Genomic DNA, 25795 nt, shown 5'->3' with positions numbered 1-25795 from the left:
TTTACTCAATTCAATCTTCCTATATACTATATAATATACAAAACACACTCTTTCGTTTACATCACGAACTCTTCCCTGTGCTTCTGCACTCCACCCTATATTTCACGGACCGCGATATTCCAACAACAGATTTTTAGATTTTTAACACTCTTTTGACAACGCCACGTGTCGCCACCTCATTGGTTTGTTTAAATTTTTATTTTTTTTTAAAACCTATGACCGTAACCCTTATTTTGAGTGAAAATCCTAAAATACCCCTTTCCCTTTCTCTGTTCCATTGCCTTTCCCTTTCTCTGTTGCATTGCCTTTCCCTTTGTCTGTTCCATTGCAAAAGGTCCGTTCTCTTGAGAGGACGAAGGTCGCGTTTCGTCTCGCTTCGTTCCATTTGCATCCTGTTGTCTCCGGCCAGTTTGGTCTGCTGTTATCGTGCGTAATGGGAAGTTCCGGTGACGATTGTCCGACGACTAAGGTAAGTGGTTTTCCATTCGATGTCGTACCTTGGTTATTCGGTTTGGGCATCACGTAGCATGGTTATTTGATTTGGGTTAATGTTTGGGGTTCGTATCGTTGTGTTGTGGTGCTTGGGTTATTGGGTTTCGTTGTTTTGATGATTTGATTTTGGTTTATGCAGTTGAGTGTTCGTCACTCTTTTTCGACAAAGTATATATGTACTTTGAACGAACGCTTAACAAAGGAGCATCGATCATTGATTGCGACAACTCCATTTGCTTGGTTTTTAGATGTCAATGTCAATGTTAAAGTAGGTAGAAATATACTGAGTGAGTTATTGGGTAAGTGGGACGACTGTAGTAGTGGTTTTATAGTTGGGAATAAAGTATTGAATATAAATGAAAATGATATTTATTTAGGGTTGGGACTGAGTACAGATGGTGCAAACATTAACTTAAAGGAAGAGCTGGGCAATAGTGAATGTGTGAAATACATAGGCAAAGGAACAAAGGAATTGAATTCAATATACAAAATTCTAATGCGAAAACAAAAGAAGAAGATTCCTTGTTCTCATTTTTGTAGCCTTTACCTCCTGGTAGGGATAAGTGAGATTTTATTTCCAAAACGTAGCGGGAAAGTGTTTCCCGTAATGTTTAATGTTGTTGACAACTTAAGTGCTTTGGGTAGTTATTGTTGGGGTAGTCTAGTTTATCGTTTTCTGTTACATAGTTTGTGCAAAGCTTCTCAAGGCTTGAAGAAAGGAAAAGGTATTTCAAACGTTTACGTCAACGGTTGTGTGTACATGCTGCAGGTAATTAATAGTATTTGATGTACTTACTTAAAATGTTATTTGAATTAAGTCTGTTACAAGTTAAGATGATTTATTTGTCGTAGGTATGGTTTTTTGAGCTGTTTGTTCCACCAAAAGGTCCTATTGATAAATTTCCACGAATATTGCATTGGATGAATATAAGTGTTGGAGACAAGTTCGTTAAACGGTGTATGGAGACAGGTTTGGTAAGTTGTTTGTTATCGAAAGTTTTGTTATGTTTTCATATATTGACCAAAGTTGTGTAATGTGTAATGTGTTGTTAAATTTCAGGTTGTTGACGATGTTTATGGTGGTCCTTCAACGAAGGATAAGGAGGAATACAGACCAACACCTAAAAGAAAGGATGCTAAACCAAGAGGAAAGAAGAAACAAAAAAGAGCTCGCAGAGAAACTTTTATGCGTGCCTTAGAGGAACAAGAATTTCTAATTGAAGAACTTAAAAGGAGGGTTGCAACTTTGGAGGCACAATTGGCTGAAGAGAAGGCAAGAAGGCAAAATAGAGATGACGTTGGACAAAGTGTGCCTCGTACAGAACCATCTTTGAACACTGGTTTTGTATCCCCTACTGACATTGACGGAAATAAACAACCTTTGAAGACGTATGTTAGGGTTGGATCACGAAGGCGTTACAAGGGAAGAGCACTTAGGACTCCATACACCGGGACCGTAGCGCTTAGAATTAAAAATGAGTGATCTGTGTATTTAGTTGATTGAAAATGTTATTTGGAAAGTAATGAAAATTGTAATCATTGTAAATAGATTAAGAAAACAATGTTCAATGTATCCGATTTGGTTCAATGAAATAAAATTTGAGTTTTGGTTTGAATTGGTCTCATATTTTATCTATTCAATACCATTGTTATTATGAGTTGTGGGTTTGTCGATTTCAGAATGTCGTAATTTTTTTTGTCTTCTAAGTTGCAGGCTTGTTTGTAACATGGTGTTTGAGTGGTCATTTTGAGTAACATGTGATGTGATGTGAGGCCAAGGAGGGTGGGGAGACCCCTCATGAGTTGGAGGATCAAGCTGTGCAAGGAATGAGTGAGACTGCTGAAAAAAGCCTCTGGTAATCGTTTACAGGACCCCTGTAAACGATTACCCGAGAGAAATTGGGAATTTGTACAGAAAGTCCAACACAGGTACTCAGTCAGATGAACACAGGTCACCATTGGAAGAAAAAGTGACTTTTAGGCACTTCTGCAAGTGTCTGAGGCCTGTGCAGGTGTTCCAGTGGTGGGAGAGGGTGGATGGTGATGTGATGTGAGGCCAAGGAGTGTTGGGTGACCCCCCATGAGTTGGTGGAGCAAGCTGTGCAAGGAATGAGTGAGACTGCTGAAAAAAGGGGCTGGTAATCGTTTACAGGACCCCTGTAAACGATTACCCGAGAGAAATTTGGAATTTGTACAGAAAGTCCAACACAGGTACTCAGTCAGGTGAACACAGGTCACCATTGGCAAAAAAAGTGACTTTTAGGCACTTCTGCCCCTGTCTGAGGCTGGTGCAGGTGTTGCAGTGGTGGGAGAGGGTGGGTGGTGATGTGATGTGAGTCCAAGGAGGCTGAGGAGACCCCCCATGAGTTGGTGGAGCAACCTGTGCAAGGAATGAGTGAGAGTGTTAAAAAAGGGCTCTGGTAATCGTTTACAGGACCCCTGTAAACGATTACCCGAGAGAAATTGGGAATTTGTACAGAAAGTCCAACACAGGTCATCAGTCAGGTGAACACAGGTCACCATTGGAAGAAAAAGTGACTTTTAGGCACTTCTGCAACTGTCTGAGGCTGGTGCAGGTGTTGCAGTGGTGGGAGAGGGTGGATGGTGATGTGATGTGAGTCCAAGAAGGCTTGGGAGACCCCCCATGAGTTGGTGGACCAACCTGTGCAAGGAATGAGTGAGAGTGCTGAAAAACGCCTCTGGTAATCGTTTACAGGACCCCTGTAAACGATTACCCGAGACAAATTTGGAATTTGTACAGAAAGTCCAACACAGGTACTCAGTCAGGTGAACACAGGTCACCATTGGCAAAAAAAGTGACTTTTAGTTTTACAGACAACTGCAGTGTTATTAAGTGGTATTGGTTAGTGTTATTGGTTAGTATTAAGTGGTATTGGTTACTGACTTTTACTCACAACTGCCATGGTATTAAGTGTATCATAAATTGAACATTACATAATAAATGTCGAGAATTGAGGAACCATTGTGAAACTAAACAACTTCATTTTATTAAATACTTCAAATGATCAAAGGAGGAACTGGATTACATAGTTCTTTAAAAAGCAGTAAAGAAAGCCTAAACAAGCAATTTTAAGTCTCAGGATTGTTTGCAGAAGCACTTGGCAAGTGTTGCAGTTGTTCTTCAATGTTCCCAACACGCGATTGCAACGCATCAAACCTTGTAGTGATGACCATGTCCATGTTTCCAAATCTTGTTTCAAGGGCATCAAATCGAGTTTCAAAGGCATCAAATCTTGAACCAACAAAGGTTTGCAGTTGTTCTATGCGGTTGATTACATTATCTAGTGTTGTAGATGAACTGCCTTGTTCATCATGTTGTCCTTGATTCTGTTGACCTTCTTGTAAGGGGGGATGGGGGGCATTGCCTTTGGGAACCCATTCTCCTTCATCATTTTGCATATAACCAAATGATGCTAGAACTTCATAACCAATTCTTTGCTTGAACTTCAGTTCTGAAATGGGATAACTTTCAGTAGGCACTTGAAAGTGTTCCATGAAGATGGTTATCAAATGTGGATACGGCAACTTTGCGTTCTCCCTTAATGCTCTTTTCATCTTATATCTAATAAGATGTCCCCAGTTAATTTGAATGGAATTGAAAAATGCCCATAGCAGCATAATATCCTCTTCAGATGCCTGACCAATATTGGTTGCACGAGGAAGTAATACTCTAGTGAGAACGTAATGAAGTATCCTTGGTTGAACCTTCATTTGCCCCGCTAGTATTCTAGATTGTATGGCTGCATCATCTCTACACACTAGTTGCCTTGCAGTGACAGAATCGTATTGTTCTTTCCACTCATCTACAACTTTGCCTTCGTAGCAAACACCCTCAGATGGGAGATTAGTCAGTTGTTGAAAAAGATTAGGGCTGACCCTAATTTTGACCCCTCTAACTTCGCTTCGAATAACCCCCGTATCAGATATTGACATGTTGCTATAGAACACTCTGACTAATTGTGGGTGGTAATGTCTTCTTAAACACACAAATTCAGTCAGCCCAGCTTCGTGTAATATGTCATAGAATTGAAAATTTCTTCCTTGAAAGTATTCGTCCTCTAGATACTTACTATCCAAAATTTCCCGATTTACGAAATGTTGGGCATATTTCTCCTGTTGCTCATCCGACGAGAAGAGATCATTGGTAGGCGTAGGAGGGGATGACGATGGTGATGGGGTTGGACTCCGGCGACGGCGACGTCCACCAACGGAAGAAGATGCCTTTTGTTTCTTCGTTCCACGATCAGCCATTGTATTTCGTTTAGGGTTTTGCACTGAGAGAAGACAGGTTTTGGAAACGAATATGAGGAAGGATGTGTTTTGGGCGGTTACGAACACGATTGCAACTTATACACGTTATGCAGTGGGATAATTAGGTTTAAGTAACTGAACACAGTAATCGATTACCAGAGCCTCGTAATCGATTACAATGCCCTCGTAATCGATTACCAGAGCCTCGTAATCGATTACAATAACAAATACTGGTGTGGTCATATGCATCACATACATTCATGAAAGGAATTTCATCGAAGACCATTTTAACTTTCAAAAACATAAAAAAGTTACAAAATAAGCAGCAAACAAGTTGTATATATCAGTTGATGTTGTTATCGAAATTGTTATGTACAGCTGACAACAACGACATAAATCCAAAATGACCCATTTCGGTATCTTGTGATAGTTGGATAGTGTCCGCTTCAAATTGTTCACGGTCATCACATTCAAGAACATTACTTGGTCTTTCGCCCTGAAACAACACAACTACTAAGTTAAACATAATTGATAGACTAAAAACTATGTAATAAATATTTTGACCGTAAATAATGACTCACGCATTGTTCGGTTGGTGCTGTTGAAGTGTTTGTCAATGAAGTTGACTTTCTTCTTTTGGTTTTTTTCTCAACAGTGGACTTCAACCTATTTGTGCGTGGACGTCCTTTTCGCTTAACAGTTGCAGGACTGTGTACAAGGACATCAGATGTTCCAACTGGAGTAAGTGGTATTGACGTGCATGCACCAGTATCGTATCTTAGTTGGCCTGCATCACTGATGATGTTATTTGTCATGGAAGAACTGAATCCAAATTTTGTACCCAAACAACTAAGTTCTTTTTCCAATTCAGTACTAGCTTCCTCAGACTCACATGCAACTTCAGCAATTTCATAAAAACGTTTGCACAACAGTTTGTATCTTTGCATCCGTGGTTCATTTGTCGAATTACTATACGATGCTGTTATTAGTGTGTGTCTTCTTCGAATGTTTTTGCTCCAGCGCCTCAAAATGTATTGTGAGGGAACACTGTAAACATCTTCTTGGCCAAATACCAACAGGGAATGGCGACATATAATTCCTCTAAACTCAAAGAGGTGGCAAGAGCAAGTGGTTGTCTGTGTGATGGGATCAAATTGAACTTTGTAAAATTTATCCGGTACACGATTACCCTCCCACATTCGTTCCTCTTTTACAGTGTAAGTGTTCCACAAGTCCTCCTTTAAGGTGTCTTTGATGAAACAATTCATCCTTGAACGGAATTCTGTTTGGACCTCCTCAAACTTTGCATGTGTGTATTCCACTTGAAATTGTCTCTCAATTGGTGACTGAGAACCACATGCAATAGTGGTGTTCATGGAGGAGAAGTCGGCTTCTATTTCCTTCTGCGCCTTTACCCTAAGTGCATTGTCGTATTGGACCACAAACTGTTGAAGTGTTGTTGTAGAATTGATAAATCCATCAAAAAAGGCATTCATTCCCTCACTTCTCTGAGTCGTAGACATGCCTGCCCAAAAATCTTTTTTCAAGTAACACGGGACCCATTTATGTCTCTCTTCGTACAAATTACATAGCCATTCATTTTCCTCCAATCCATGTTTGGTAAGTAGTTCCTTCCAACCATTTTCAAATTCTGTTGGACAAACACAATCATATATAAGCGCATGTAGTTCGGTTTTGATAACAGGATTATTTCTATACCCGTGCAATTTTTCAGGCAACTTCTTAAGGATGTGCCATAAACACCACCTGTGCCTCGTATGAGGAAACACTTGTTCAATAGCGTTGGCCATTGCTCTGCATTGGTCAGTAATAATACCTTGAGGAGTCTTATTACGCATGCATCTTAGCCAACATTGGAACAACCAGACAAATGAGACAGTGTCTTCCGAAGACAACAATCCACAACCAAGTAAAATCGAGTATCCATGATGGTTAACTCCAACAAAAGGCGCAAATGGCATGTCGTACTTATTTGTTAAGTAAGTGGTGTCAAAGGAAACAACATCACCGAATTCTTCACATGCAGCACGACTTCTTGCATCAGCCCAAAACACACTACAAATTTTATTCCCTTCATCCAGAGCAATGTCATAGAAGAACTCGTTATTTCTATCTTTCATTGACGAAAAGTGTCGTAGGAGTGCCTGACCATCACCATCCTTACATAAAGATCTTCTGTGTTGGCCAATGTAGTTTCGAGCGTCCCGCTCGACAAAGTCCATGTTTTCATATCCCCCCGCATCGTTGACAATGCTAAGGAAACTCTTATTTAACCTAACTCCAGCATCGTCGTTGACCTGCAACGTGTGTTTTGCATGCATGCTTAACTTTCTATTGGCTGCAAATAGTTTGGAGTTATTTGGACAAAGATCGTGGTTGTGGTCCAGAACAACGGTCCTTATAAACCACTTGTCCTCCTTCTTTGCAATGGTTATCCCAGCAGGACATTGGTTAATTTGACTTGGAAGTGTTTTTACCACTGGTTTGACCGAAGACACATATTTTCCCTCCCTTGAACAAACTATTCTGAGATAGTAGACGTTGTTGTCTTTATCTTTTTTAGAAGTCCTAGTCCGCACGGCAAACCCACGTCTAATGGCGTAGTTTGTGTAAAAAGTTTTAGCTTCAACCATTGAGTCAAAACACATATGCACTGTTGGGTCAATCTCCATTAAACTTTCATTGGGCTCATCAACATTGTCATTATAGTCATTCCCTTGATCCCCATCCATTGTGTGCGTTGACATTAAACCCACCTTTAGAGATAAAACAAATTATATTCACTCTTCACACTTACCACTATGACCACTGGCAACTACAAAAATAATGAAAATAAAAACTTTTCAAAGAACTTATGTAAACGTACCGTGGTGAAAAATGGTGTGCCCTTTAATGAAGCTCAGTGGTCCTAACCAACCTCATCTTCTACATTTAAGTCCACCATAAATGATTCTTATGTGCTTCTCACCAACCCTCCGAACTTCGTTTTGTCCCTTCTCTTTAATGAACACCCTGGTACGTTGTCTGTAAGTGCTTGGTCAATGGAAATAAGTGTGAACGTTGGATTCTAACGTTGGTTGTTGACGCAGCTGTGTATTCCCGCCAAAGGTCCAATTTTTTGCTTGTGAAACACGTATTTGGTTATCCTGTGAAAGCATGCATTGATGGTTGTCAGCATAAAGTTTCTCTCTCCTAACCCCAAATCAATGCTTTTCACTTTTAAAGGCTACCCATCAAGTCAGACTATCTCCCCACAATTAATGTAACTTGATTTGAATAAGTTAAGTTAATGGAAATAGATATAATATTAATATTTTTTTGGGTACATTAATTTCATATAATTTCATCGTTCACGTACTTGTATTTCAATTTCGGGGAGAGAAACCAATTGTGTAGGCTTCAATCAGGTGACAGTAACCCGATTACCATTGTTTAGTTGTGAGTGACTTCTTTAATCATCCTAGTCATGTATCGTCCTTAACCTACAATTTTTATGTGGACAGGAAATTTCTGCATAATCATGGATGCATGGGAAGACCTTGTTTATGATGATGATGTCCTTGAATCGTTTTTGAAAAAATGTGATGCTTCCGCAACGCTTATTCCTGGTCCTGCAGGTAACATCCAAGCAGCTTTCATGAATAGGACGGGAACAGAACAACCGAAATCGACACAAGAATTTGCTCGTGATGTAGCTGACGCAACCTATGAACGAGATTTCAACTCCAATGCTTGGAAATGGGCACAGATGTTTATTGAACACCACGGTACACTGAATCTCATACACGCTTCCAAGAACATTATTACCTTCAATACTTGTAATTTGTTTTAATATTTTTTTATCATAGGTCTCGTAAAGGATGGAAAATTCGAGAACGTTAACTCCCTACAAGAGGCAAAATCAGGTGAGGTCCTTCCATTGGTGGTTTGCATATTGAAAGAGTGCAAGCCCAATGGGTTGGGAGATATGCAGTTGACTCTTAAGGACCCAACTGCCACGATGAAGGCTTCGTTGCATAAGAAAGCTCTTGATGATCCTGAAATTGCAGAAAATATCGCAGTTGGTTCCGTTATCATACTCAATCTTGTAAGCCATCAAATTTTTACTTAACTACCATAATTATTTTATTGGTATTTAAGTGTTATTCTTCTTATAAATTCCGTTTGTACATTTAGGTCCACCCCTTCACTGCATTTAGGCAAAACCACTACCTCAATATTACGCATCGCTCTATAGTGAAGGTATTTCCAGCTGAAGTTTCTCCTCCTACAATTGACCTTGTTAAGGAGACAACAAAACCTGTCATTCGACTTCCTATGTGGGCAGAGAAGGAACTCAATGTGGAAGACATCCTCCGCAAATTTGTCCGTCCATCTGACCAACCATCGACGTCCAATCAAGCAGACAACCAATAGTGGGTTTAGGATAACTGTAATTTGATATGAACATCATTATAAGTATTTCATGGATAACTGTAATATTTGAAACGTACAATGTATCATTTTGTTGTGTATGTTGTGTAACTGAATCTCTATTAATGGTGTGTTATCATGAATTTATTTATGTCAAACAAAATGGTGCCTAAAAGTAAGTTTATTTTCGAATGGTGACCCCTGTTCACCTGCTTCAGTAGCTGTGTTATACTTTATGTACAAATTCCAAATTTCTCTCGGCTAATCGTTTACAGGGGTGCTGTAAACGATTACCAGCCCCTTTTTTCGAATGGTGACCTGTGTTCACCTGACTGATGACCTGTGTTGGACTTTCTGTACAAATTCCCAATTTCTCTCGGGTAATCGTTTACAGGGGTGCTGTAAACGATTACCAGAGGCTTTTTTCAGCAGTCTCACTCATTCGTTGCACAGCTTGCTCCTCCAACTCATGAGGGGTCTCCCCACCCTCCTTGGCCTCACATCACATCACCATCCACCCTCTCCCACCACTGGAACACCTGCACAGGCCTCAGACACTTGCACAAGTGCCTAAAAGTCAGTTTTTCTTCCAATGGTGACCTGTGTTCATCTGACTGAGTACCTGTGTTGGACTTTCTGTACAAATTGGCAATTTCTCTCGGGTAATCGTTTACAGGGGTCCTGTAAACGATTACTAGAACCCTTTTTGAACACTCTCACTCATTCGTTGCACAGCTTGCTCCACCAACTCATGGGGGGTCACCCCACACTCCTTGGCCTCACATCACATCACCATCCACCCTCTCCCACCACTGGAACACCTGCACAGGCCTCAGACACTTGCAGAAGTGCCTAAAAGTCACTTTTTCTTCCAATGGTGACCTGTGTTCATCTGACTAAGTACCTGTGTTGGACTTTCTGTACAAATTGGCAATTTCTCTCGGGTAATCGTTTACAGGGGTCCTGTAAACGATTACCAGAACCCTTTTTGAACACTCTCAATCATTCCTTGCACAGCTTGCTCCACCAACTCATGGGGGGTCACCCCACACTCATTGGCCTCACATCACATCACCATCCACCCTCTCCCACCACTGGAACACCTGCACAGGCCTCAGACACTTGCACAAGTGCCTAAAAGTCAGTTTTTCTTCCAATGGTGACCTGTGTTCACCTGACTGATGACCTGTGTTGGACTTTCTGTACAAATTCCCAATTTCTCTCGGGTAATCGTTTACAGGGGTCCTGTAAACGATTACCAGAACCCTTTTTGAACACTCTCACTCATTCCTTGCACAGCTTGCTCCACCAACTCATGGGGGGTCACCCCACACTCCTTGGCCTCACATCACATCACCATCCACCCTCTCCCACCACTGGAACACCTGCACAGGCCTCAGACACTTGCAGAAGTGCCTAAAAGTCACTTTTTCTTCCAATGGTGACCTGTGTTCATCTGACTGAGTACCTGTGTTGGACTTTCTGTACAAATTGGCAATTTCTCTCGGGTAATCGTTTACAGGGGTCCTGTAAACGATTACCAGAACCCTTTTTGAACACTCTCACTCATTCCTTGCACAGCTTGCTCCACCAACTCATGGGGGGTCACCCCACACTCATTGGCCTCACATCAATTCACCATCCACCCTCTCCCACCACTGGAACACCTGCACAGGCCTCAGACACTTGCACAAGTGCCTAAAAGTCAGTTTTTCTTCCAATGGTGACCTGTGTTCATCTGACTGAGTACCTGTGTTGGACTTTCTGTACAAATTGGCAATTTCTCTCGGGTAATCGTTTACAGGGGTGCTGTAAACGATTACCAGACCCCTTTTTGAACACTCTCACTCATTCCTTTCACAGGTTGCTCCACCAACTCATGGGGGGTCTCCCCAGCCTCCTTGGACTCACATCACATCACCACCCACCCTCTCCCACCACTGCAACACCTGCACCAGCCTCAGACAGGTGCAGAAGTGCCTAAAAGTCACTTTTTCTTCCAATGGTGACCTGTGTTCATCTGACTGAGTACCTGTGTTGGACTTTCTGTACAAATTCCCAATTTCTCTCGGGTAATCGTTTACAGGGGTCCTGTAAACGATTACCAGAACCCTTTTTGAACACTCTCACTCATTCCTTGCACAGCTTGCTCCACCAACTCATGGGGGGTCTCCCTAGCCTCCTTGGCCTCACATCACATCACCACCCACCCTCTCCCACCACTGCAACACCTGCACCAGCCTCAGACAGGTGCAGAAGTGCCTAAAAGTCACTTTTTCTTCCAATGGTGACCTGTGTTCATCTGACTGAGTACCTGTGTTGGACTTTCTGTACAAATTCCAAATTTCTCTCGGGTAATCGTTTACAGGGGTCCTGTAAACGATTACCAGCCCCTTTTTTCAGTTGTCTCACTCATTCCTTGCACAGCTTGCTCCTCCAACTCATGGGGTGTCTCCCCACCCTCCTTGGACTCACATCACATCACCATCCACCCTCTCCCACCACTGGAACACCTGCACAAGCCTCAGACAGGTGCAGATTACCATAAAAGTCAGTTTTTTTTCGAATGGTGACCTGTGTTCACCTGACTGAGTACCTGTGTTGGACTTTCTGTACAAATGGGCAATTTCTCTCGGGTAATCGTTTACAGGGGTCCTGTAAACGATTACCAGAGCTTTTTTTCAGCAGTCTCACTCATTCCTTGCACTACTTAGTCCCCCTACTCATCACGGGTAACTCCAACCTTCTTGCGTTCACATCAATCACCAACACCCATCTCCCCACTCGGAAATTGATCAAATCCTTCGCATTAATTACCATTAATTTTAGTGAAAATGCTCTCGTACTTTTCAGATTTTTATTATAATGCTGCGTTCATTTTTCATTCACTAATTTTGTCATTATAACAAACACAAACGCAAAGTAAAAACAATTCATTTCGAAATCCAACCACTATTCTTATTACAAACACATACTGTACATTGTCAAATAACATTAGGTACATATTTCAACATCTTATACATGTCAAAATTGTCAAATAACATTAGGTACATATTTGAACATCTTATACATGTCAAAATTTGATAATTTCTTAGCAATCCTAGACAATGCCGTATAGATGTAGGGCTTCCATTCTGCTAGTGTTCTCGTTGTCCAGGATCCAGTCACACACATATTGCTTTCTAATCCCAAGCAGCTCCTCCTGAAACCAACATTTTCCACATTACAAACCAGGACATACAACAATATTATCAAACACACAGTTCCAACTTACAGTTGTATATTCAGGCATGCTTTTCCCGTTGTATTTTTCATCTCCATCCCAGATTTCCATTGCTTTCAACATTATTACTCCACAATCATGTCTGAAATAATATACCCACAACATCAGATTACTTTTGCCCATATACATCACAATATCGTCCGGCACTACAGTTCAAGAAACTTACAAGTTTGGTTGGGATGGGATATTTGCTTGTTTAACTGTCAAAGGAGCAATACTACCTTCCGGTATATTCATCAGGATGCAAAAAAACCGTGCCATATTTTCAGCCTACCAGTTAACAAAAACAATAAATACTTAAACAATGCAGGGTTATGTCATAATCACACGGTAATCAACAATGAAAGATGTCGAATCTTACAACGGCTGTGTCTATCCTTTTGCGGTCTCTGATCCCCTTCCCCAATGAATCGATCACAAAAATCTCCATTGACCTCAACTTCACTGAATAACACCACCAGTGATCATCGTGGACAAATGGCAGAAACAACTACAAAAAATATAAACAATTTCAGTAACACATTTACAACCAAAAGTCGACAAGATTTGGAAATTCAAGGTTACTCACAAAGTCCGCCGTGGGTAATTCTTCAAGTCCAAAATGATCGGAACGGAAATAAGTGTTATAGTTATGAAGCGTGAATACATGGCGATTCTGTGGACGTTTCCTATAATCTGTAAGAATATGGTGCTGTGGACAATTTCAAAATCATCAATAAAAATTCGATCAAAAATACTTTCTTCAATCATAAATATGACACAATATCAAATTTTATTTACCGAGTATAACGGACTAAAATGAAACCTCTTAACAACACCGGACAACCTTTTCTCAAAGTACATAAAGACCGTACAAGCAAATAACACCACCTACACAATAAAAAAATTTCACATTACTAAAATAAACTATAACATGAAACACAACCAAATGTGACAATACTAACCATGTTATCAACGTATTTCAGTGGGGCCAAAGTGTAAATTGAAGTCGTGCTCAAGCTTTGGCCAATTATCTCGCTTACAACCCTAAACATACAAATATTACTCAATCACAAACAATACATATTCCTCAACCACAACTACAATTCATACCACATACCTGTGTACGTTCATCTCTCTGATGCTGACTGCTGTATACAATTGGTTTGCATCAACACTAGTGCTTGGATCACCAACAAAACTCCGCAATGGGGGTATAGCCAATGGCACCACCTCTGGTTCTCCTTCATCAGCATCATCTTCTATTTCAATAAAATTAATGTTACCAACAGTTTCATCATCCCCTCTTACTTCAGCATGTGCACCTAGGGGGTCATCAACTTCATTTCCATAACCTTCTTCTTCTCCCCCAACTTCAGCATTCTCCTCACCTCCAACTCCATGTCCATCACCTTCTTCTTCTCCCCCAACTTCAGCATTATCCTCACCTCCAACTCCACCCCCAACCTCTTCATCAGTGGCACATGCATCTTCTTCGTGAAAGATTGGAGTTTGATAAATTTCAAATAGCTCCCTAGTCAAAACTCCAATCTTGGCATTCAATGCTCTGATATGTTCGTTATTTTTCCTCAATCTCTCCTCCGCACCTGCTTCCCATGCCCCGTCATCAGAGCTTTCTTCTTCATCATCGTCTTTGTCAACCTTGGATCCTTCACCCAAGGATCCTTCGTCATCCAAGTTGAAAGCTGCACGGATTTCCGGCCTATGACGATCTTCATTTCGTATATACCACTCCATATTTAACTGCACCAATAGCACACAACAAATTCAGACAAAATACACAATCCATTTTAACATACAAAATAACGAAAAACAAAACACTTACATCTCCGGTCATAAAAATATTTTCAATTTTTTCGGTCCTTGATTTAAACGGGAACCATCTCATTATGCGCGGGAAAAACCGGTGCGAAGGATGACCATGCAAAGAGAGTCTCTCAACCGCCCAAGCCTAAAATATCATAAAATTATTACATCAAACATAATTCACAATGTTCTGCACTACATCAAAATAGTGAACTACATATCATATTACCTGCAAGACTGCCACATTGCCACTGAGTGTTACTGACTGGGGGATACCTGCTCCCATAATTTTCTTCTTACATTTATTTAAATTCTCTACAATGTGTTTATGTACACCGGTGCACCAATCATATAGACACAAACGGTCTAAGTCATCTAACACTCCAAAAGGCATGTTACAAACATGCCTTGATTTCCTAGGGAAATAGAAAACAACCAAACAAACTAATATATATAACCTACACACTACATCGACTTCAATGTTTTTATCATGAACAATGACACTAAACATGTCTGTCAAGTCCTTCAAACTGATGGTTTTTGATTTGAACATTTCACCAACCAATCCACCAACTACTTCATCAAAGGGAATCTCTAAACCACCTATTTCTAAACCTAAGCTCATCAACACATCAACAACTCTAAATGGCACCAACTTTTGACTAACTCTAAAACTGTTATCATTTCCAACCCACCTGCTAACCATAACCTTCAATAATTTTAAATTCACCTCCACAGGGTTATTAATATTCACACACCACATAAATGGTGTCATCCTAATCCGATCCACATGACACTGTCGGAGTAAACGATTCATTTCAATTATGATCGATGAATCCATCGAGATAAGAAGTCGCCACTACAAAAAAAATCATAAAAATTTATTACTAACTACAATCCGTAAGATAATTAAATAATATATAAACAAAAAATTTAATTTTTTTCTTACACTTGCTTTTTTCCCTTCCATTGCAACGGCCCTAAGAAGACAACATTCCACACTCAGTTATATCATTCAACTTAATGAAAAACTAAAACACAGAGTAAAACACAATGTCAGGGCTAGCCCATTTTTACTTACACCAAAATGTAAGGGTTTCAACGCACGTTTTGAAGAAGGAGGAGAGAACGAAACCGAGGATGGAAGCTTCGAACACGGCAAGAGGACGAAGGCTTCAACGAACGAGAAGACGGACACACACCGAGAGAGAAGACGGACGACAGAGAAGGCTTGAACGAACGAGAAGAAGGAAGGCTTCAACGAACGAGAAGAAGGAAGGCACCCTAAACCGCGAACGAACGAGAAGAACGAAGGCTTGAACGAACGAGAAGAAGGAAGGCACCCTAAACCGCGAAACCCATATTTTGTCAAAATTTTATTTAGAAAGCCCAAAATACCCCTATGACCGTAACCCCTTCTCTGTTCCATTTTCAAATTACTGAGCCAATAGGAAGCTGCCACGTGCACGTTGTCAAAACTGTGTTAAAAAAGCGTTGTTGGAATAACATTTTCCATATTTCACACATAATAATTCAAATCTCATATTTAATATTTCTGTCTAGTATTTTTAGAAACAATACATCATTTTTAACTGTCACATATAGTACAAAGCATCCTTTTCTTTACTCACAAATATATTTGGCTTTGATAAATCAAGAGTGAATAATATGCACATAATTTTAAATTTAAACAAAAACTTGAGTTTGAGAACCTCATTAGAGTCTTTAATTAAAAAAAAACTTTAAGTCAACTTAACAAATTTGATTTAGAAAATAAATTAATAATGATTCTGATATTATCTCAAAAAATAATTTTTAAATTTAATTTAATTCCACCAAATTAATTTATAAAATAAAATTTACTCATATTTATATTTTTTAAATTCAATTTATTTATATTTTACGTTAAATTTTGACATTGTTAGTTGTGAATTTAAAAGAGGAAAAGGAAGGAGACAGTTGATTAATTGTCAGCAAACCAACATGAAATGATAGGACCCGTGCATGTCAATTCATCCGTCGTTTAATTAATCTTTTTTTCTAAGCTTCATTCGAAATTTAGGTTTAATAGAATTACTTTTTCACTTCCTCTCAATTATTTCTGTCCGTTGCTGGATAAAGAAACAAATTAGTTCATAAATAATTGCACTTTTTTAATCACAATATTAATACAGATTATTTATCATTAAATATATAGTCGTTTATAAGATTGTTTTTCTTTCTAAAAAACGGGGTGAGTTTGTCTATACTTTTTTCTTTCCTTCACAGAACCAATTTGGATATAAACATTTCACATGTTCTTATGGAGTTGATAACAAATAATGGGTTTAATGTCTCAATAGGTCCCTATTTTTGTTCAGAATTTGAAATAGGTCCCTTTATTTTTTGGGTACAATTTGAAATAAGGCCACGTCACACATTCATTAACGCCGTTTGATGAAATTGACGGAAATGATTTATTTGCATCAAATTAACAAAAATAAAGACCTAATTGAGACGCCAAAAAATAAAGGGACCTATTTCAAATTCTGAACAAAAATAGGGACCTATTGAGACATTAAACCACAAATAATGTAATAGGTTTATCAAATCTTCCTAAAATATAAATTATGATATTGAGATTTTTTCACCTGAAAAATTTAGAATAAATAAGTCACGGAACAAACATATAAAAGAGTATCACACTACTTCTAATTTATTTAACATCAATGAGTCATAGAAGATTATGACATATATGACATCAATGACTCAGAGAACAAACATATAAGACATTATGACACATCTTCCTATTCAAAAACTTTAAATCTAGAATCCTTTTTTTCTTATATACAACTTATTTTTTTTTTCAATTTTACTTATCATAAAATTCCTAAGAGTCTATTTCCTCAAGTATGAATTAGGATTTGATGATCCTAATCATTGCTATGATAAAATATAACAAATTATTAACTTTATTATCACATTAAAAAATGATTTTAAAACCAATTCAAGTTCACAAAATTATTTATAAAATAAGATTTATCTATATATAAATCAAATTAACGTTATCATCTAATAGCTGAAAAATATTTATTCTTTTAAAATATATAATTTTATTTTAAATCTTCAAAAACTAATTTTTCATTATACTGGAAAGTTTTAATGTAAAATTGAGGTATATATATTCCCCGGCAACCTTCCTCTTGATGAAAGGGTTTGTAATGTATTGCATATACAGTAACCTAGCCTAGGCAGATGAAACAAGACGATGATGAATCAGCTGATCAAATAATATACTTTTCCAATAAAAAGAATTGCACTAGCTAGTACCAAGATTTTGTACAAAAAAAAAGTTGAATGATAAAGAGAGGCTGAAAAAGAAATGATTAATATGATGGAGAATGGGGGAAATATAATAAATAAATATTTCTTTTTAATTTGATTCACTTGCGTCATTGATTCATTTCTCCTTCTGAAATAATTAGTGGGCTATGTCATTGATATGATTGTAGAAAAGACATATAATACTAAAAATTAAAGTTTAACAAATTCTTTTATATTTGTACGTATATTTTCTTATTTGTATATAAAAAGTCCTACATTTTACTTTTTATATAAGCAAATTCGTTTCTTGCGATTATTTATAAAAATACTTAATTAATGATTTAAATTTTACATTTTTTTTGTTTTGGTATTTACATATTTTTTTAAGTTTTTATTATTTAAAAAATTAATGTGATACTTTACTAAATTAATATAATCACATTTTATTAAATTTTTTATTCTAATTTTTTTTTATATATGATACATTTTATATAAAAGATAGTCCAGATTTTGATATATTCATTGAATTTTTTTTTACGAAAACAAAGACTAAGTAAAACAATAATATTAAATCTAAAATAAATCAAATATTTAAATATACAGATCAAATTATTAATTAATCTTTAAAAAATATATTTTAATTTAGATTTGCAGAATAATTTTTTCCCTCCTTTACAAATTTCTATTATCAAGTAACTTTATTGATTTTAGGTATTTTAATATTTCCAGAAAAATAAAATAGACGTTGTAGGGTAGTTATAAATGTTTTGACAACCGTCAATAGTTTTTGACAATTATCAAAGTCATAAAAGTAAAAAAATAAATAAAGATGTTTCTAACATGTACAATTGATATTGGCCATTTCTGAATGTTGAAATTCAATTATATAACGATGAAAGATTTGTTCAGTCTGAGTTTTTATTGATGGTATAAGAGATATCATTAAAGTTTTTATAATATGTGAAGACTAAAAAAAAGTGTGCAGAAATAGAGACTAAAAAAACTAAAAATCATGTTAATCTGAGAAGATTTGGATTTGACATTTTAAAAATGATTTTAAGTTTAAATATTTTAATTAAAAAAATAATTAAAATTAAAACTCATTAGAAATTAATAATAAAAAAAGTCAATACATATTATCAAAAAATAAAGGTGTTTAAAAAGAAAAGGGACACTAAGTAACTAGCATTGGTTGAAAAGGTCGAGTAGGCCGGTGTATGGCACACTCCAAAAGTTGACTAGCTAATCAAAGAATTAATAGCTAGGAAGTGTTAAGAACCATTGAAAATCATTTCTTTCTACTTTTAATTTATGCAAAAGTTCATTTAACCAAATATTTTTGAGAAGTTCAAATCTATTAAATTACAAATATCCCAAATCACGACTTTCAATTAAAAATTAATAATTGAAAGTTGTCTTCATTGATCACGATTTCATCTTACAATTTGACACTACATGTCTTGTGATAAAAAAAAATGTTTAATGTCTACATTTTCATTGAGAAAAACGTAAGCATAACCCACAACTTTACTCTTTTTTTTTTTTTTTTTGAATATCATCATCACCATAGTTCACGATTTTTACTTTTTAAGTATAATTAATCTCCATTGTTCACCAATTGTTCACGACTTCTACTTTGACAAACTATAATGAATCACCATAGTTCACGACTTCTACATTGACCATAATGAAGCCACTTACTCGTATCACAACTTACGCCAAAATCTGAAAATAAAATAAAAATTTGTTTAAAACAAATAGTAAACCAATTTGTTGAAATCCAGCCTCGTGCCATGCAAACACATGCATATGCGAGAATGTTAGTTTAGCTCTTTGCGTTCAAATTTTCATGTATCGAAATCTCACTCATACCATTCTTAAAATCGATACACTAATGTAGATATATATATATCTACAGGTTGCTTCTCCCATTTCTTAAATTCCTGCCATCTTTTTCAATCGATACTGAATTTGAGTATTTTAAAAGAATATAAATTAATTGTGCGATCGTAGTAACATGAAATTTATTTGCTCAAAGTGAAAAACAGGTAGACAAACATGACTTTTCAGAACACGTAAGAATATCAATTTTGTTCATCTCCACTTATTCCAAACTGCATTAATACAAACATGCATAATATAAGAACCTAATCAAACGTAGAAGGTATATGGATTGCTGCGACCACATAATATAAGAACCTAATCAAACTAACATTATAAGGATTGCACCATACATAAGAGTTGCATTTGCATGTTACTTATTCGTTAGTTGTTAATAGAATGACCAACACCAGGGCTATGGCCGGGAGTGGTGGGTCGAAAAGCTTCAACATATCCATTCAAACTCTTAGCGATACTCTCTAACTGGCTTGGCTTTGCAACAACACCTTTTGTGGTGTTAATGGCAGTGCTCATTGCCTTGACGGAGGAGACAGATTTTGGTGACTTGGTGGTTCTGGTTGCTTTCAAACTCCTTCCTTCTATGCAAAGCAGTTCCCATGATAGGAACAGTAGTACAAAAAGAAAGCAAGTAGTGCGAGCCAAATGTGCCATTGATAAACTCAAAGGTTCAAATGGGGGATGAGAAAGGAAAGAAGAAGAAATTTAAGGAGTTGAAATATGAATGAACACTGCTTCAGTGGTGTACTTTTATAGGCATAAGGGGAGGGGAAGCATGTGCTCCAAACACTTAGGGAAAGACTGAAAAAAAAAAATGAAGAGCCAGGAATCAAACTAGGGAAGATTCCATTGCCATTGATATTCGTGACTTCAAGCGTAAATAAATAAGTCTGTGGGGGAAAAGAACAAAAAAAAAAACATCATAAAGTAGACAGACTTGGTAGTTGGGTTAAAGGAAAGGCTTATGGCCACAGGTTTTTCTGCTAATGCAACTTTTACAGCTTTTAACGATTAAAAGAGTTAACTGTAAAATATAATCAAGTACAGCATGGACGTTGCAAAGGTAAGATAAGAAATAACTACAAGTTTAGAGTTTCAATTTCCATTGGCTTCTTTTCTTTTTTCTGGTGGCAAGAAGAAGTGGAAGGGATTTTGTTACTATAAGGTTGATAACATGTTTAATGGAGAGAAAAGATTTTAACAAAAAAAGCATATGTACGACCGTTATTTGTGCTTACACTATAGAATGGCCAGATAATATATGAAGAATAATAAATATACACCATTCTTTTACGTTTGCGTTTACTGTAAGTGATTAATTGCCTAGTGGTTCATATATTTCAAGATCAGAAAGAAACATACGTATCTAGATAAGCTAGATTTGGTTCTACAGTACATTTTTCTCTAGCTATATTTTGCATTCTGGACCCTTCGGGGTGAAATTCCAGCAAGTTTGCGTCTGTGTGTATCAGTAGTGCATTTATGATACATTAAACACTACAGATGGATCAAAAATAGATATCTCTCTCTTTCTTTATATATGGGATTTAATTTTTTTAATATATTTTTTAATAGATTTAAAAACTAATCCTTATTAATTTAAGTGACAAAGCAATGTGGGTCATGTTACGCAACGCAACATTGGCAATGATATTTAATACATTAAAAGAGTTTACAAAGATTTCGAGAGTTTATACTTAGAAAATTGAGCAGAAAATTTGTTTATTATTAGATTAACTATAGATTATTCTGTGCCAGTGTACAGAGAAGATGTCTTTGTTTTTTGTGTATGGCCTGGTTTGTGTTTAAAGTTAAAAGTGAAATAGAAAATGAATATATATATGTATATAAATGGAGAGCAGAATCTGTGCAGTTAAATAGAACCACAAAGGAAGGAAGGTTTGTGATGCAAGTTGCGTGTGTGAGTCTGAAACTGTGGTGAGACTGTGAAAAGATGAGAAGTGCACATGCATGGTGCGAAGCTTGACTCTTGTGAGCTGCTGCAAATTGTCGTTCTTTCGATTCCTTTTGTCCTTGGAAACATAGCCGCCTTTATTAAAGTTAGCATTCTGTTGTGTTCTTAAGAACTGGGCAATAAATTAAGCTATCGGAACATCCTCAAAAAAAGAAAACAAAAGCTATCGGAAAGAACAAATATTTAAACCAATCAACATGGAATCTAGCTTACACAATAGCCTACTAGGATCCACTCTTTCATATTTGCGGCTGCTCAAATTACCTCCCATACTTAATTTTACACCAATATTTCCTTTTTTATTAACCACTATTCAAAGATATAGTTTTTTTTTTCACAGATTTTCATAGATATTGGTAAAAAATTACAAAATAAACTTTAAAAATCACACGTGAAGACACCAAAAAAATGTACACCATCGTGACATATCGGCAAAAAAATAAATAAATTCATTAACTAATTTGTCTTAGAATATAGATTATTATTTGTAAAAAAATTAAACTAGAGAGGTATAGAACCAGAAGTATGAATTATTCATGTAAATTTTCAAAAAGAAAATAGTAAATCATAATATATATATATATATTATAATAATAAAAAAAATTATATTATAGAGTATACTCTATCCCATATATATTTTCCAATTAAAATATATATTACATACATACATATCTAAAACGGAGTTTATATATACTCAATCAATATATATATATATATATATATATATATATATATATATATATATATATATATATATATATATATAAAATTTTGAAATGTAACACATATTTAATTATTAACTGTAAGTATATATGTTGGAAATTTAAATACAACTCTAAGTTTTATATGAATATTGAATAGTATATAAGAATAAAAACTTATAATTTTAGTGTCTAAAGATATTGGAATTCTAAGCTTATTTCACTTAAATATAATTAATAAACATAAAGTGATGTCCACATTTTTTTCACTAAAATACCTTTCTACTTCAATTCTCCAACTTCAATTACCTTTACCTTTATATCAGATTATTAACAAATTTAAAGTTTATCCGTAAAATCTGTTGTATCGGTAAATTTGGTCGGTTGTAAATTTTCATTGTTAATTACCAAATTTCTTATATGCTTAGAATTTAGCCGTAAAATCTGTTGCATTGGTAAATTTTGTCTGTTGCTATAATGCAGTTTTAGCTTTTAAAATCCTTTTATATATGCTTTGGTTTCAAATTAACGAAACATATTAAAATGCAAGGATAATTTTAAAATTTTTACGAAATTATAAGTCCAATTTTCTTGAAAAAACCAAATACTATCAACTTTTATGCTTCAGTTTTTTTAAAAATCGAAACCTAAATAATTGTTAAAATTTCAAAATTTATTATGTTTTTAATTACTTTATTTGAAATAAGAGGTATAAGTCATACTTATTGAGAGAATCAAAGTATAAATATCTTTATGTTTCCCGTTCTAAATAATTAAGACTTAAAGGTCACCAAAATTTCAAGTTTTACATTAAGTGTAGAGTTTTAGATCATTGTTATTTTAAAACTGAAATCAATTACTTTATATGTTTCGATTTTACTAATGATTATTATTCCTTTTTTTTCGTGATTTTTTCTTCTTTATCCTTGCTATTTCTTCTTCTTCATCATCTTCCTCATATCTTCTTTTACGAAAATCCTAATTAATGCTTGAGATGACTTCAAATGGCGTTCCATATTCTCACTTGTACCCTATTAAGAGTATATACAACTTCTTCTCCACTACTTTCGAATAAAGCTCTTGTTACTTATCTAAAATTAGATTCTTCAAAAAAAAAAATTTCTATTGTGGAATATCAGACAAAACTATAATCATAAAACATACCATTTGAACGCCTATGTTCACAACTCATTAAAAAGTATTTTTATTTCAATATATATTTTAAATATTTTTATTTTAATGTGTATTTCATATACTTTATAGAAAATTGTTTATATAACAAAATGGAGATCATCTCAACGTACAAAATGATGTGAGACTAAATCAAGTTTCGTAATACTAACAAGTAACAACTTATCTTTTTAAACACGAGTATTTATTTTTTAAAATAGAATTTTTGCATAATTAAAGTAAACATTCATCCATTAAAAAAATTTATTCATAGATTAATCAGATTACATTTATTTACTTAATTTATTACCATTCAAACTAAAATTTATGTAATTCCCGGTTGGTGTGAAATAAATGACACAATCTTCCCATAGGATGGCTCCTAGGACTGTGGAACTTCTAGTTTTACCATATATCTCAGCATACCACACATAAAGTGAGTTAAGGAGAAAATAATACAATACTTAATCATGCCACTGTCCCACCACTTAATGAGTTATTTATTTATTTATTCATACATATTATATAATGTCTTTTACTTTATAAAATGAAATATTATAATATTGCATTCTTCTTTTCGGAAAGTAATTGTTAAATCACACTATAAATTCCCTTGATTTGTTTCTAAATTATTTTTTATTTCCATGGTCAGAATGTTATAAAATTTCAATCTTTATTGACATTAAAAACAAATATTCATTAAGGACAAAGTTCCTATACAACTGTTATCCACAATATTTTTTTTAAAGTATTCAATGTATAATAGCTTTGATTTGCTAGTCAAACTTATAATAACCGTGACAATAGGCTCACTTCATTTGTTCAACAATGAATAAGGTTTAATGTAATTCAACTCACTACCTATTACTAGTGGAAACACTCAGATCATGTGTCCATTTTTACCTTACAATTATAAAAAATAAAAAAATTAATTAATGTAATTACTTTTACCTTACAATTACAAAACATAAAAAATTAATTAATGTAATTATTGACAAAATAAAAATATTATTATATTTATAAAAATATATATAATTTAAAAGATAAAAAAATAAATAAAATAATTTATATTAATAAGAAAATTTATAGTGAAATAATTACTAAAAAAAATTATATTTATATATTAATATAAAAATAAAAGGATAATAGTTGAACAACGGAAAAGTATTATATAATGACTCTTAATATGTGTCAACTATAATTTCTTATAAGGACTTTACTATAGTAAAACATTAATTTAAATAATATATGTTATTTTTCATCTACATGACTCATTAATTAATGTATTGTCATATTGTCTCACATTAATCTGATAACGTTAACATATGAATTTTAAGCATCATTTATAAATTAAAAAGAAAATTAAGAGTTTAAGTTATTTCAATTCTTTAGTAATTGAATAGGAAATTAGATTCCATTTCTTAAAAAGTATTATTTCGCTAATGTAATATCTATATTATATAACTAAGCATATTGTATATGTTCACTAACCAAAATATACCCATCAAGATTTATAAATTACACCTAATTTTGGATTTAAAAAGTTAAATATTTCGACAAATAAAAATATATTTCATTATGTATAAAGATACAATTAAAGTAAAAGTTAAATAAAAAAAGGTAAATTATTAAAAATTAAGTTAACATATTAAACAAAGGAAAGATTATTACTTTTAAATGTACGAATCGTTTATATAAGATATCTGATGACACTTTAATACAAATCCTAATATTCAATATTTATAAATACTTTTTTATATATTACTCGATTTTTTTCATTTTTATTTAATGTAGAATTTTGAACTTATAGTTAAATATTCCTAATATGATATAAGACCGCAAACATGGAATAACTAACTTCTTAAAAACTAGTATCTATCACTAAAACTTAATCATCCCAAATGTATTTAGTATGTAAACCTCGCCTCTAGGTTTGCTTGAGTTTATTATACAAATAATTTTATATTGAAGTTGCCTCTTACAGTAGTGGTAAATTTTTTTAAGTTTCACACTATTTAATATTTTAATATTCTATTTGATTTAGAGTAGTGGTAAAATAACAAATATTTCTTTATAGTAATAAATTTTGTATATAAAATAAAAAATTTGATCTATATATAACACCAATTCAAATAATCTTTTCAATTGCACACTATTTAATATTTTAATCTTTCTATGTTTCTTTATGGAATATAAATTTCCATTTTCTTTGTAATGTTTTTAAAAGAGTTTTAGAATATAATTTTATTTGAATTCTTACTTTAAGTTAATACTTTTATTTGAATTTATAATATTAAAATGCAATGTTTACTTATTTAGTATAAAAGTCACAATTATTTGAGAAGTATAAATATATACTTATGAATATTAAAAAAAATCACAAATAATTTTTAAACAAATAACTATCTACATTAGCACATCTCACAAAATCTACTAAACATTTGTTACTTTCAAATGAAG

General features: G+C 34.7%; 3 protein-coding genes across 3 annotated transcripts; 1 reads left to right on the top strand and 2 right to left on the bottom strand.

Moving 5' to 3' along the window:
• The first annotated feature begins 433 nt into the window (after positions 1–433).
• LOC148191981 (uncharacterized) lies at positions 434–1975 on the top strand. The gene is made up of 4 exons (XM_088100989.1): positions 434–469; positions 632–1261; positions 1345–1467; positions 1553–1975. The coding sequence occupies exons 1-4, from the start codon at positions 434–436 to the stop codon at positions 1973–1975; spliced, it is 1212 nt and encodes a 403-aa protein (XP_087957115.1).
• Positions 1976–5107: 3132 nt separating this feature from the next.
• LOC148191980 (protein FAR1-RELATED SEQUENCE 5-like) lies at positions 5108–7532 on the bottom strand. Its single transcript, XM_088100155.1, has 2 exons — positions 5346–7532; positions 5108–5260 (listed from the first exon to the last, which is right to left on the bottom strand). The coding sequence occupies exons 1-2, from the start codon at positions 7530–7532 to the stop codon at positions 5108–5110; spliced, it is 2340 nt and encodes a 779-aa protein (XP_087956281.1).
• A 4584-nt stretch (positions 7533–12116) lies between these two features.
• On the bottom strand, positions 12117–15342 carry LOC148191979 (uncharacterized). Its single transcript, XM_088100992.1, has 10 exons — positions 14517–15342; positions 14307–14432; positions 13581–14224; positions 13426–13507; positions 13262–13351; positions 13050–13172; positions 12843–12971; positions 12648–12751; positions 12473–12563; positions 12117–12400 (listed from the first exon to the last, which is right to left on the bottom strand). The coding sequence occupies exons 1-10, from the start codon at positions 15126–15128 to the stop codon at positions 12299–12301; spliced, it is 2103 nt and encodes a 700-aa protein (XP_087957118.1). The 5' UTR covers positions 15129–15342; the 3' UTR covers positions 12117–12298.
• Between the last annotated feature and the right edge of the window lie 10453 nt (positions 15343–25795).

Source organism: Vigna umbellata, chromosome 10 (genome assembly GCF_029865625.1).
Source record: "Vigna umbellata cultivar VRB3 chromosome 10, Vumbellata_1.0, whole genome shotgun sequence".
Classification (NCBI taxonomy): domain Eukaryota; kingdom Viridiplantae; phylum Streptophyta; class Magnoliopsida; order Fabales; family Fabaceae; genus Vigna; species Vigna umbellata.
Note: the sequence above shows the minus strand (reverse complement) of the source record. Positions and strands in the feature narration are given on the sequence as shown.